The sequence below is a fragment of the Lethenteron reissneri genome, chromosome 28 (assembly GCF_015708825.2).
Source record: "Lethenteron reissneri isolate LAM-NWPU_2019-01 chromosome 28, ASM1570882v1, whole genome shotgun sequence".
NCBI lineage: Eukaryota > Metazoa > Chordata > Hyperoartia > Petromyzontiformes > Petromyzontidae > Lethenteron > Lethenteron reissneri.
Window position 1 is genome coordinate 1,797,809 of NC_083806.1, and position 14,387 is coordinate 1,812,195.

The 14,387-nt window shown below is 58.1% G+C and overlaps 1 protein-coding gene across 1 annotated transcript in view; it reads left to right on the top strand.

The window, feature by feature from the left end:
* MYO19 (myosin XIX) overlaps positions 1-12,870 on the top strand; it is a 58,960-nt gene extending 46,090 nt beyond the window's left edge. Inside the window, exons 20-25 of the mRNA XM_061561649.1 lie at positions 509-687; positions 1,471-1,637; positions 1,978-2,788; positions 3,897-3,982; positions 4,699-6,813; positions 9,016-12,870. Coding sequence (XP_061417633.1) covers positions 509-687; positions 1,471-1,637; positions 1,978-2,788; positions 3,897-3,982; positions 4,699-6,813; positions 9,016-9,129 — 3,472 coding nt within the window. The 3' untranslated portion in view covers positions 9,130-12,870. The remainder of the gene's footprint in view (positions 1-508; positions 688-1,470; positions 1,638-1,977; positions 2,789-3,896; positions 3,983-4,698; positions 6,814-9,015) is intronic.
* Positions 12,871-14,387: the final 1,517 nt, after the last annotated feature.

A 14,387-nucleotide genomic window follows, 5' to 3' on the forward strand; every position in this document is an offset into this window, starting at 1 on the left:
TATGAAGGCCGGCACGGCACACGAGGGGGTGGGTGGCCAACACCACGCCCGGCCGCCTTTGTCTCCCTAGTGGCGATATTTACACATCACACCAGGTACTCATTTGAGGCTGAGTCGACTTAGGAGAGGCCCAGGACCGGTTCAGATAATCGTGAATGGGAAACGAACCCGGGTCGCCAGGTTCATAGTGCAATGCGTTCACCACTGCGCCACCTTCCCATATATTTTGTTTGAATTTTTTTACCCATCCCATCAGCCACACGGCCTTTGGGAAGTTAGTAATCTCAGCATTGAACATTCGTTCAACGCAGGTGCAGCAGCAGCAGCAGCAGCATCACCAGCCCGCCCTGACCAGCGTGGTGAAGTACGGTCAAATAACCCCCCACTACCCGGACGCCGTGGGGAGGTCAGTGGATTGACCCCAGGGGGGTGGGGCTCGGCGCGTCGTCTGCAGGTGTGGGTAGCGAGTCCGCTTTTGTCCGTGCTCTAATCCGCTCCGGCGTCGCAGGGTCTCATACCAGAGTTTTGTGGACCGCTACGGCGTGCTGCTGGGATCGGCCCACGACCCCGCGGGCGGGCCGGCGGTGAGCGGCCACGAAGGGCCGGGCGGGGACGGAGGGCCCAGCGGCCACAGCGGGCCAGACGACCCCGACGGAGAGAACGGGAGTGCGCGCCATCGCAGACGACGTGAGGCCCGGACGGTCGTTTGGTTTATTTACTTTTTTTGCTTAAACTATAAACTAAACTATTCAACTATTTTTACTTTACCAGGTAAGGCCCGCGTGGAAATTTATAGCAGCAGCCAAAGACTCTAAACGAGCGATGTCGATTCTAGACGTGGAGGGATAAACCGGAGGTCCCGGAGAAAAATCCATGTGACCAAGGGGAGAGAGACACGCAAACTCCAAATATACAGCAGTAGGCGTCAGGGTCGAGATCGAACCGACGACCCCCTGTATACCAGGCACGGTAGTTAGCATCTCCTAGCCACCATGGTACAGCACACTTGCTCATGTGCTGTGAAGGAGGGTCATTGCCCGAAATGTCGCCTATTGTCTACTTTGCATTTTCAAGGCAACACACGCTCAGAGTGTTCTTGACGCGGACCGCATTGAACCGAGCTGCTGCTCGTTGCTGGTGCACCACTGCAAAAAGCAGCTGCGGGCGCAGCGGCGTCGCCAAACTTTCATTTTCCTGGAAAAAAACGCATTGTGACGTCGTATAAGGGGGTACCGCCTCTACCGAGCAGGCTAGAGCCTGGATAGCGCTTCGTCGGGCACCCACCACGCGCAGCGGGTTGCTATTGGCTACCGCCGCCGCTGCTCGGGGGTTAGAGGCTGCGGAGGGGTCAGCGCAGCGGGAATGCGTCGCTGCGTTGTGCTTCCGCGCTCTCACGCCGGTTGCTCCTGGCGCGCGCTCGTGGGGTGCGCGACGGGGCGCTTCGCTCTGCTGCCATCGGCGTGCCCACAGGCCGCGTCGCTCTGGGACGAGGCGACGCTTCAGAGCGCATCCTGGAGCTGGCGGTGGCCGTCGGCCGCAAGCCTCCATCACCGCCGTCGTCGACATCGTCGGCGCCTCCTCGTCGCTCCGCCGCCGCGCACTGCGGCAAGACCAAGATCTTCCTGGCGCAGGAGACGGTGAGAGCGGCGCGCTCGCGAGGGACGAATGCGGTGGCGGCTGGGGGGGATTTGCGTACCGCGGTCGGTATGGTCCGTGAAACAGGGTCCCCCCCTCTCCAACGTCACCCGGTTTGCCCGCACTCAAAGCTGCCCCCTCTCACCCACCCAACCCCTGGTGCTCGCCCCCCCCCCCCCCGACCGGTCCCCGCGGTGATCGCGGTGCAGCTACAAGAATGGCGCGAATGGCGAGCGCGCCGATGGTTGTGAATCCCGGTTTGATTCGGTCGACAAGCGCCAGGGCCGTGCGTGGGTGCGCGGCGTGACCCGAGAACTCGCCCCTGCGACCTGGCGCGCGCAGCTCGAGAGCCTGGAGCAGGCCCGGCACTGGGCGCTGGATCTGCGGGCGAAGCGGATCCAGGCTTGCTGGCGCCGTCTGCTGGCGCGGAGACTGGCGCGGCGCCACCAGGCGGCCCGCACCATCCAGGCCTACTGGCGCGGGATGCTGGCACGGAGACTGGCGCGGCGCCACCAGGCGGCCCGCACCATCCAGGCCTACTGGCACGGGATGCTGGCACGGAGACTGGCGCGGCGCCATCGGGCGGCCCGCACCATCCAGGCGTGCTGGCACGGGACGCTGGCACGAAGGCTGGCGCGGCGCCACCGGGCGGCAATTCGTACCATCCAGGCGTGCTGGCGTGGGACGCTGGCACGCAGATTTGTGCGGAGACACAGGGCGGCAGTACGCACCATCCAGGCCTACTGGCGTGGGACGCTGGCACGAAGGCTGGCGCGGAGCCACCGGGCGGCAGTATGCACCATCCAGGCCTACTGGCGTGGGACGTTGGCACGAAGGCTGGCGCGGAGCCACCGGGTGGCAGTATGCACCATCCAGGCCTACTGGCGTGGGACGCTGGCACGGAGGCTGGCACGGACCCGCCGGGCGGCAGTACGCACCATCCAGGCCTACTGGCATGGGACGCTGGCACGAAGGCTGGCGCAGAGCCACCGGGCGGCAGTACGCACCATCCAGGCGTGCTGGCGCGGAACGCTGGCACGGAGGCTGGAGCGGAGCCACCGGGCGGCAGTACGCACCATCCAGGCGTGCTGGCGCGGGACGCTGGCACGCAGATTTGTGCGGAGACACAGGGCGGCTCGCGCCATCCAGGCCGGTAAGGGATAGACGCCTTGTGGGTTCACGTACGGGCACCAGCACACGTTGAGGAACAGCACACGGTGTATCATGAGCAACAGCATACGACGAACCTTGGAGCACAAGGCGGCTGCTGCTGCTGGCAAATGCAGCCCTACTGCAGGGAGCACTTAGAGCAGGGGTGGGGAACGTCCGGCCCGCGGGCCGTATAGAGGCCCGCGAAATCATTTGGTGTGGCCCTGCCAAGGCAACCGCAGGCGGGACTCGAAATTCAATAAATCTAGGAGCAAACCTGGAAAAGCAGTTGCGAGTAGCAACGTCATCAATACCAGCTAACATCATCACACGCCTCGCCAAAGAGAAGCAGTTACAGCCATAACATTAGGGGTGAGTTAATTAAATGTTTGACCAAATTTAACGGGCTAATTTTTAAGTTGATAATTTTGTGTGGCCCGCGAATGATGTTACAAATATCCAAATGGCCCTTGGCCGGTAAAAGGTTCTCCAGCCCTGACTTAGAGGAACCCCTTCAGGGGCTGCTGTTATTGGCCTACTCTTGCATGTCTTGAAACGGGTTAGGGGGGCTAGCCACACTTTGCCTGCAGGAATGCCAGGAAGTGGTTGTTGTGGTACTTTACCAAGGCTTAGCCCGCGCACGTGAGGAGTGTGCGAGATGAGAGGCCTCCATTATTACGCTTCAGTTTGGTCCAAAAGTTGCAGTAAGTGGCGATGCACGCGGGGCGGCGTGCGCGTTTAGAGTTTGTGTTCACATTCCGTCGCTTTCTGACCTTTGCTACACTTCGCACTGCTGTCGTGTTTGTCATTGTTACCTTGCCCCCCCCCCTCCCACCCCCGTTGCCCCTTACTGGACATCTGTGAAAAAGAACGTCATCGCTCAATTGGATTCCTCCAGTCTGAATAAAAAAAGATTCTCCGATTCGGCACGTGACCCGCCGATCGATGACGTGAGCGTGCGACGAGCCCATTTGTACCGCTGGGTGGACGTGGGCAGCGTGGGATGGGGTGGGGGCGGGGGGGTGGTTTCAGAAACTGGCCCCGTTGTTTCAGCTGCCGCGCCGGGAGATTGAACCGACTGCGTGCGCGTTCCCCTTCCCCGTGCGGCGCAGGCTTCAGGGGCTGCCGGGCGCGCAGGGAGGCGGCGCGGGCGCAGGGCGCCGCCTCCACTCTGCAGCGCGCGTGGAGGACGCGGAAGGTGCGGCCGTCACGAGAACACTCACGTGAACCGAGACACTCACGTGAACACTCACGTGAACCTAAACACTCACATGAACAATCACGTGAACACTCACATGAACTGAGGCACTCACATGAACAATCACGTGACCACTCAAGTGAACACTCGCGTAAATCGAAACACTCCTGTGAACACTCACTTGAACACTCACATGAATCGAGGCACTCACGTGAACCGACTGTCGGGGCCAAGTGCCGTTTGCGAGCAGCGTGGGGGGTGGGCGCCCGTGGCCCCACCCAGGCCCGACCTACCCTGGTGTCCCCACAGTGCGGATGTTTTACGCACCGCACCAGGTACTCACTTCTAAGGTTGCTTTGACCTAAGGGAGGCCCAGGACCGCTGTTATTGGCCGTGAGTGGGAATCGAACTCGGGTCGCCGTCGATGTTGTGCTCGTCTGCATGCGTTCACGCGGGCCGCGTGTCGAAGCGCGCGCCCGCGCGAACGTGTGAACGTGTGAACGCGTGCTGGCGTGAACGCGTGCTGGCGTGAACGCGTGCTGGCGTCCGCAGAGCATCGGGGCGTGCGAGTTGCCCGCTGCATTTGCTGCACAACGTGGACGTGGTGACGTCGCTTCATTAGCTTGTAACGTAAATCGCCTCTACTCCATCCCTCCCTCGTCCTCTATCTGCCCCTATCTCATTTCCTGTCTCCCCGTCGCTCTCTCGGAGTGCAGCGCAGGACGGAGGAGTCGGCGCTGGATGAGCTGGACGCGGCGTCGTCTCCTCCGCTATCGGCGGTCGGCGACACAAACTCTCCCGGTGGCCTCGTCCACCAATCAGCCTCCTCCGCCATCACCGTCGCCGCCCCCCCATCCTCCTCCATCAACCCCATCTCCTCCCCATCCTCCTCCACCATCGCCACCGTCACCTCCCCATCCTCCACCATCACCTCCCCATCCTCCACCATCACCACCATCACCACCATCACCTCCCCATCCTCCACCATCACCACCATCACCTCTCCATCCTCCTCCACCATCAATGCCACCACCTCCTTATCCTCCACCATGGCCACAATCACCTCCTCATCCTCTTCCGCCATCACCGTCACCGCCTCCCCATCCTCCTCCATCAACGCCATCTCCTCCCCATCCTCCACCACCATCGCTACCATCATCTCCCCATCCTCCAACATTGCCAGCATCACCTCCCCATCCTCCACCATTTCTACCATCATCTCTCCATCATCTTCTGCCATCATCAACGCCATCACCTCCTCATCCTCCACCATTGCCACCATCATCTCACCATCCTCCTCCATCACCACCATCACCTCCCCATCCTCCACCGCCATCGCCACCATAACCTCGCCATCCTCCTCCACCATCGCTGCCATCACCTCCCCATCCTCCAACATTGCCAGCATCACCGTCCCATCCTCCTCTGCTATCACCACTATAACCTCCCCATCCTCCACCATCGCCACCCCATCCTCCACCATCACCACCATCACTTCCCCATCTTCCTCCTCCGCCATCAACACCATGACCTCCCAATCCTCCACCATCACCACCACCACCTCCCCATCACCCTCCTCCTCTGCCATCATAAACGCCATCACCTCCTCATCCTCCACCATCACCACCATCAGATCCCAATCATCCTCCTCCACCATCAATGCAACCACCTCCCCATCCTCCACCATGGCCACAATCACCTCCCCATCCTCCACCATCACCACCATCACCTCCCCATCCTCCTCTGCCATCACCACCATCACCTCCCCATCCTCCACCATCGCCACCATCACCCCCCCATCCTCCACCATCACCACCATCACCTCCCCATTCTCCTCTGCCATCACCACCATCACCTCCCCATCCTCCACCATCGCCACCATCACCTCCCCATCCTTCACCATCACCTCCCCATCCTCCTCTGCCATCACCACCATCACCTCCCCATCCTCCACCATCGCCACCATCACCTCCCCATCCTCCACCATCACCTCCCCATCCTCCTCTGCCATCACCACCATCACCTCCCCATCCTCCACCATTGCCACTATCACCTCCCCATCCTCCTCTTCAGCCATCAACACCATCACCTCCCCATCCTCCACCATCACCACCATCACCTCCCCATCCTGCACCATTGCCTCCCCATCATCCTCCTCCTCTGCCATCATCAACGCCATCACCTCCCTATCCTCCACCATCGACACTATCACCTCCCCATCCTCCTCCTCCGCCATCAACACCATGACCTCCCCATCAGCCACCATCACCGCTATTTCCTCCCCATCCGCCTCCATCGCTACCATCACCTCCCCATCCTCTTCCGCCATCACCACCATCACCTCCCCATCTTCCACCATCACCTCCCCATCCTCCACCATTGCCTCCCCATCACCCTCCTCCTCTGCCATTATCAACGCCATCACCTCCCTATCCTCCGCCATCGCGACCATGACCTCTCCGTCCTCCTCCGCTATCACCACCATTACCTCCCCATCCTCCACCGTCACCACCACCACCACCGCCACCATCGCCTCCCCATCATCATCATCATCCTCCTCCACCATCACCACGATCACCTCCCCACCCTCCCCATCCTCCGGCATCGCGGCCACCGGCCCCCCCTCGTGGCCTCACCGCCGCTCGGCGTCGTTGGGCGACCACGGTTGGCCGGGGACGCTGCCGGACGTCGACTCCGGGGGTGGTGGCGCCGCCGGCGCCGTGACTGCGGTGGTGCCGTGGCCGCGCCGGCGCTTCAGCCACTGGGGCCACGGGGCCCCCACCATCAAGATGTCCGCCCAGGGCATCGCGACCATCCGAGCGCTGCCCAGGGTGAGGGAAGGGGGCAGGGGGGGGGGGCAAGGGGAGCGGAGGGTGAGGGACGACCCCCGTCATGGTAGTGAGATGTTAACTACCTCGCCTGGTATACAGGAGGTTCTGGGATCGATTCCTACTATTATACCTGCATATTTGGAGTTTGCGTGTCTCTCTCCCCGTGGTCGCGTAGATTTTTCTCCGGGTTCTCCGGTTTTTCTCTCCACATTTATAATCAACATCACCACGCGTTTTGAGTTTTTGGATACCATAAATGTCAACGTGATCAACCACTTCGTTGAGCTATCATTTGTGGCCAGGTCACTTCTGAAAAAGAGCTACATAGCTCAGTGGGCCTCATCTGGTAAAATAAACATAGTTTAGCTTAGTTTTAGTTTACATGTGCGACTGCAGGTGGTGGTGAGCGGCCTTCCTTGGTAAAATAATGGCCCTCAGTCAACCTTTGCTCAGTGGGAGGTCGCTCATTCTCCTCTGCTGCACCCACAGTCTGGAACTCTCCTCCCAGCCGTGTGTGCTGCCAGCTTCCTGCCCCGGTTCGAGGCCACACTCAAGGCTGTGCCCTTGCGCTCTGCCCGTGGGTGACTGCGTGCCTCTTGCTATGAAGTGAATAGAAAATGAACGTGGCCACTCATTCTGTACAGCGCCTTGAGGCGCTTTGCTGTCCTCAGTGGGTGCTCGCTTACAGCACTCGCCCCGGCAGTCTGATGAAAGCTACATGGGGATCAAGCGTGTCTCTCTTGTATGTGAGCGCGCTTATGGGGAGCGGTAGCGTCGCGGTTAGCGCGCTGCGCTACCAATCCGGCACTCCGGGTTCCATTCCCGCTCACGGCCAACACCAATGACGATTATCTGAATCGGTCCTGGGCCACTCCTAGGTAGACTCAGCCTCAAATGAGTACCTGGTGCGATGTGTAGACATCACCACTGGGGAGACAAAGGCGGCCGGGCGTGGTGCTGGCCGGCCACCCCCTCGTGTGCCGTGCTGGCCTACGTAGGTGCTCACTAACAGCACTTGTCCCTACAGTCTGTTACAGGTGTAGAGGTGATACGCGCTGGGATTAGAGATCGTATGCCAGCGCGTAATGATTGGCTGTGTAGGTGGTGACGTGCGCTGACGGTGGAGGATCAGGGGTCAGCGCGGGGTCGTGGGTTACGGGGTACTGATTGGCTGTGGACGGGTGACGTGCTGAGAGGGAGTGATCGGGTGGCAGCGCGGTGTGATTGGTGGAGGAGTGTTAACACGCGCTGGGGAAAACGGATCGTAGAGAGAGTGCGTCATGATTGGTTCATTAAGGAGCGATGCTCACGTTGAAGTACGCATCAGCTCCGCCTCTCGTGAGCAGGGGCTATAAAAGGGGATGCACACAGGCGCGAATGCAGTGTGTAACCAGCGAAGAATGAAGATGGGGATGAAGACCTAGGGCCCTGCGGTACCTAGTCCCGCTGTCCTAACGGGACCGGGACTCTGTGTAACCCAGAGGCGAGTGTAGTGTGTGTAGCCATAGGCATAAGGTCTACACGAGCCGAATGCAGTGTGTGTAGCCAGGGACATAGGGTCTACACGAGTCGAGTGTATTGTGTAGCCAGAGGCGTAGGGTCTACACGAGTCGAGTGTATTGTGTAGCCAGGGACATAGGGTCTACACGAGTCGAGTGTATTGTGTAGCCAGGGACATAGGGTCTACACGAGTCGAGTGTATTGTGTAGCCAGGGACATAGGGTCTACACGAGTCGAGTGTATTGTGTAGCCAGAGGCGTAGGGTCTACACGAGTGAAGGGTATCGTGTGTAGCCAGAGGCCTAGAGTTTACACGAGAGTAGTGGAGTGTGAAGTCGGAAGAAAGGAGACTACACGTTGTATTTTGATACGTAAAGATTTAATAAAAGTGTGTTCCCGTCAAGAAGTTCCTGCCGTCAATTCCCATACTTCACAGGCTATACGGGGGATCTTTGCCTTGTCTGTTGCATGTGTGTGGCCTTCATGGTGCCCAGCCCAATAGTCAGCTCAGGCTACACGGGGGATCAATGTCTTTGTGTGTGTGCGCGTGTGTGTGTGCGTGTGTGCGTGTGTGCGTGTGTGTGTGTGTGCGCGTGTGTGTGTGCGTGTGCGCGCGTGTGCGTGTGTGTGTGCGTGTGTGTGTGCGTGTGTGCGTTCGTGTGTGCGTGTGTGCGTGTGTGTGCGCGCGTGTGCGTTCGTGCAGGCCAGGATCCACCTGCGGGTCTCCCGCTCGCCCCTGATGCACGCTGACCGCTGCCCCAACTCCCTGGCCTCTCCGGGCGGCGAGGGCCTCAACGACCTCGCTTTCGTCTGCTAGCGCCGCCGTCTCCTCGATCCTGGCCCTGCGTGACCTCGCTTGGCCCCACGTGACCCCACGTGACCTTACGTGACCCTGGCCGTGCGTGACCTCGCGCGATCCCGGCTCTACGAGACCTCGTGCGACCTCGCACGACCTCTCGCGACCTCACGTAACCCCTGGCCCCGCGCCATTCCGCGTGGCTGCAGGGGCTGCCAGGACGGCAGAAGAGGAGAGGCACCACGAGTAGCTCCATCATCGGGACTCCTCACGTCCTCCGGGAAAACGGACTGAAATTCCCGCAACTGCCGTTGCCTCCTCGATGGGTGTCGACCCCCCGATTGTTCCATGCGAAGCCGGCGTTTCGCTGGGAGCTGCCCTGCGCCCGTCCCTGTCCCGACGATTGTGCCGACTCCACCAGGCACACGCGCTTAATGGACGGAAGACTCGGATGCTGCGTCGTGCTGCGCTGCGAGAGTATCGATCTGCGACCGAGCGCCGTTTAATTTTCTAGTTTCTCGTCGGGGCGAGCACGCGAATGACCGCGAGCTCCAGACTACAACTAAACTATAAACCAATTTCTTTTTTATTTTACCAGGTAAGGTCCACTGAACTACATAGATATTTTTCAGAAGCGACCTGGCCATCACAAATGATAGCTCAACGAAGTGGCTTATCACGTGGAAATTTATAGCAGCAGCCAAATGCTCTAAATGCGTGATGTCGATTCTAAATGTGGAGAGAAAACCGGAGGACCCGGATAAAAATAATCCACGTGACCACGGGGAGAGAGAGACACCGCAAACTTACGAGACCTCCTGTATACCAGGCGAGGTAGTTAACATCTCGACCGAGTTAACGCCGAACTGCCCAGGGGACCCATCTCGCTCACTAGCGGTTCCTGGCGATTCTTGGCGGGTTCATGGGCAAGACGTCTGTCGCTTCGCTGGGAGCTTCCTCTGAATTCCAGTTCCTGTACGGGCGTGCATTCCGGGTGATTTGGTCATGCCTTAAGTATTTATATACAGTATATATTAAGTAATCATGGATTTTGTTACACGGAAATGAACGCTACGCGGCGTGTCGCTGCATAAGCGTTTTGATTGCCATTCGCTAACTATGACCTGATTGTGTTCGCGTTCTAACGAGATCCTCGGCCGGGTGATTTGTGTTCGTGGCCACCACGAGTGGCGGTAGAACACGGCTCTGGTGACGCGTGATTCAGACCGTGCGTCATCACACTTTACTTTGGTTACTTGAACAAATAATCTCAGGTCACTTTGACAGCAGGGGAGCCTGATTTTACTTCTCTGCATTGCGTTTGCTTCATTGTTTCATGAAAATGATGGACCCAATTTCAAAGCAGTTGCTTTCACGATGGCAATATGTTACAATTAAACAAAAAGTTACAAACGGTTTAATGGGTTATCAAGTTTTACTAACCATTTTATAAATGCTCTATGTGCCCTCCACCTGCTGTACGGACAACATCGAGACGATAGTTGAATTAGTCCCAAACGCCTCTCAAAGTGTCTTCTTCCACTGAAGTCAGCGCTGCCGTGATTCTGTTTTTGAGGTCATCCAGATTATTCGCTAATGGTGGCACAAAAACACGGTCTTTGACGTATCCCCACAAAAAAAGTCGCAGGGTGTGATGATGTCTGGGGATCTTGGGGGCCAGGAGTGTAGCGCCAAGTCTTGGGGTCCCCTGCGACCTATCCAACGTTGAGGCAGTGCGTCTTGCGAATGACTGAGGCTAGGGGCTGTTTGTGCGCTGGGAGAGGCATCTAGCGGTAATCATTTGAAACTCTATGCCCCGCCCTCTCTATGCCCCGCCCTTTCAAGTGGTAAGAGTTGCATTCATGGGCGGTTCGTGGTTGCAGAGAAATAGCGATTTCAAATTGGGTCCATCTTTTTTAATCACCCGATATTATATTTAAAAAAAGTTTTGCTGGCTGGCTTCCTGCCTCGCTGTCTGACTGGTGCACAACTGCGGGTGCGCGGTGGCGGTGTCGCCGTGTACATCCACGTGATGACGTCACCTGCATCCAAAAGCGTTGAGCTGGGTTTGTGCATTGCGCCGACGTCTTGCCTCCCTCACCCTCCCACCCACCCTTCTAACCACTCTCCACCATAGCCGTGTATCCCGCACAAACGTGGGGGATGTGTTATCATGCAAGCATATCATATGCTAAAATCAACAAACGTTTTTTTCTGGCTGGCTAGCTGGAGGGAGGGGGGGGATGGACGGACGGTCACATCCAAAAGGAGGTGTGGGCTGCCCGTTATTATTTTAAACGATGCAATTATTTACAGCACTTTGTCAATCCGCTGCTGAATGAAGGCCTCTCCCCGCGCCGCACAGTACGAGTTGGTAAAGGGAGGCGGGGGAGGGCGCGGGACTTGTGTAAGTTATCACCCGCCACTGATGTTAGCCGTGGCGGCGCCGGGAATTGAACTCGGGTTGCCGTATGTTCCTCAAGCAGAACGGACTGCAAGGAACCCGTTGTCCCCTAATCCAGGGGGGACCGGCAACCAAAATAACAAGAGCACTTTTATATTTAGAATTGGGTTCCTTGATGAGCCCGCACAATGCTGCGGAGCCGCAGGTTTGCCAACCCCTCGTCCTTGCTCCGGTGACGGTTTGCCCGATTCTCAAGTGGTGCGTCACCTTTGCACAAGTCAACACACTGCACGATCCATTTAGAGACACCTCACTAAATCAATGATCGGGGGACGCAACGTGTACCGTGCTGGCCTTCACAGGTGCTCGCGAACAGCACTTGCCCCCACAGTCTGTTAAGGCTATGACGGGGGACCTTTGTCTTTGTATCCTTGCAATATAACGTTTTAAAGAGTTGTCCGCAATGCAGTTTTATACTGAGATAAAATCGCAACCCTATTATTATTACTACGACTACTGGATATGCGGACATTGCATTATGCGATGAACGGCACTGACGGTTTTACCCTGGCACTGGCGCTTGAGAATTATCTTGGCGAATGCACGTCACCTTGCCTGACCGATACATAGTGTCGGGCTGCTGTGGCGCTGTTCAAGTTGGGTTTGTGTAACCAGGAGGCCAGGATAGAGTCTCATTTAGCAACGGTGACCTGGGGGGGCATTGGTCTGCTGCCAGAAGGCGGGCGATGATCGCTGCTCTGCGTGCGATCCCACTGGGGTAACTTGGCGGCATGAATCCTGGAATGGAGTAAATTGTGGAGCCTGACGGAGGCACACAGTGGCCGTCCACTCTTGCCAATGACGTGAATGGGATCTGTAAAACGTCGATGGTGGAGTGGACGGCGCGTGGCGTTATTAGGGCCAATACACTGGCAGTATTAATCGGGACGGCCGCTCGATATCGAAACCGCGAGCGTCTGCAACAATGCGACTTCAAGCCCCCCGTCTCTCGCGACTGCCATGACCGCTGCCTGCGCCAGTCCATCCCCAATGTTGCCGCAACGTCATTTATCTCGTGCCTTTCTCTGGGAGTTGTGTGCCTCGACGGACTCTGTGCTGTGATGAAAATAAATGAAGTGTTCGGAGCCTCGTGTGTGTGTAGTGCCCCGTTTGCCGAAGTTGTAACTGTTCCCGGTGGAACGAGGCGTTTTGGTGAGGCACGGTTAAAGCCGTTCGGAACGGGAGAATCGCAACGTCTGTACGGTGATTCGTAAATTTGGTTTGTGTGTGTAAACCCTCCTCCACCCGACGCAGCCAATTAATAAAAGTGTCGCGTAAATCAAACGTGGCCAGATGTATGTGTTGGGGCCGCTGGCCCCCGCGGTCCCTCCTTGCTGCTCGCCGACGGCAGGGGTTCCGTCGTTTGCCGACCCCTCGCTGGTCTGCGACCAGCTGCTGCCGTCGCTGGGCTCATCGCCCGACGGCTCCCTTCTCTGGTCCACCCCTCCGTGAGCTCGCGTGAGAGGCATAGCTCGTCGCCTGCTCTCGTTCACCTGTAAACGCTGCGTTGTCTCTCCTTCAAGCACACGCTCTGAACGGGGTCAGGGGTCGGAGGGCGAACGACGCTGTCCTCACACCGCGTGAGTCCCTGCGGCGATAGACGGAGCGGATACCTGCGGACGCACCGACCCCCCCCCCCACGCTACGAGCGCACACACCTGCACACAGCACCAAGCGCTTTCACTCACTCGTAAGACCACTCGAGGCTGCGCTGGGTTATTAATGGTTTATTCTCGGCGACTGCGCTTTACTGTTGGGTCGGTATCGATCGGCGTGGCAGGCCTACGTTATCGTCCCTGGGTCTGTACCCGATCTATCGGAGGGATATATTCTAGGCGGCTCTGGACTCTCTAGTCTCTTTCCCAATACCCCCTTTCCACTTACGATTAGGTGCACACGGCGTTCCGCTGATCCCGTCCTCACTGCGTACCTCGATGCGTCGCACGGACGTCCGAGTCGCTGGGCTGGAGAGCGTCTCGTGGCCTGATTCCGGAGCAAGAGAACCTCCACCTCGCTACATCCGCTTTTTATGCTATCTCCCCGTCCCCAGGGCTCCGCCTCCCCAGCCCTCTTCGCTCTTGCGGCCCTTACGCGCGGCGTGCATTCTAAATTAGTCCCATTCTCATGCTCCTCCATAACAATGCTTATGCGCGGCGCTTATTGTAATGATGCTCCTCCATAACAATGCTTATGCGTGGCGTGTATTCAAATTAGTCCTATTCTTATGCCCCTCCATAATAATGGGTGGTCGGTTTGACCGCGCCGGTGCACGGCGCCTTTGTCATGCCAATTAGCCGTCTCGCTCCTCCTCTGCCTGCCTCATCGATACGTGTGTGTGTGGGGTGCGTTTCAACCGCGGTGGCCGAGTGGCCCCTCGCCGCGACCATGCAATCTTAATGCCGGTCACAGCGCCGCGGTGCGAATTAGCATAGGGGGAGGTCGTCCAATTCCCTGGCCGCAGGAAACCGTGAAGATTATCCCGGTAAGGGCTTCTTGGGTGAAAACCGGTCAGCCAGGTGACCTCCCCTCGGAGCTCTATGGGGGGGAAATGCGTGCGGGTGTGTTTATGTGAGGTGAGGGGGAAGCGGGGTTGGCTCCGTCGCTTGGTGGTGGCGAGGTCGTAGATGGGGCGCCCGCCGAGCGGCTTCGTGGCGGCGGCATCACATATGACTGGATCAGCAGCACCGCGGGTGTTGTTGCTGGAGAGAAATCTGATAACATCTAAATGGGTACCGATGTATCGCTGGAGATCACATCCAGCATCATCAGGTTGCTAAACAGGAGCTCAGCTCTATGGATTAAAGCACTTCCTGAT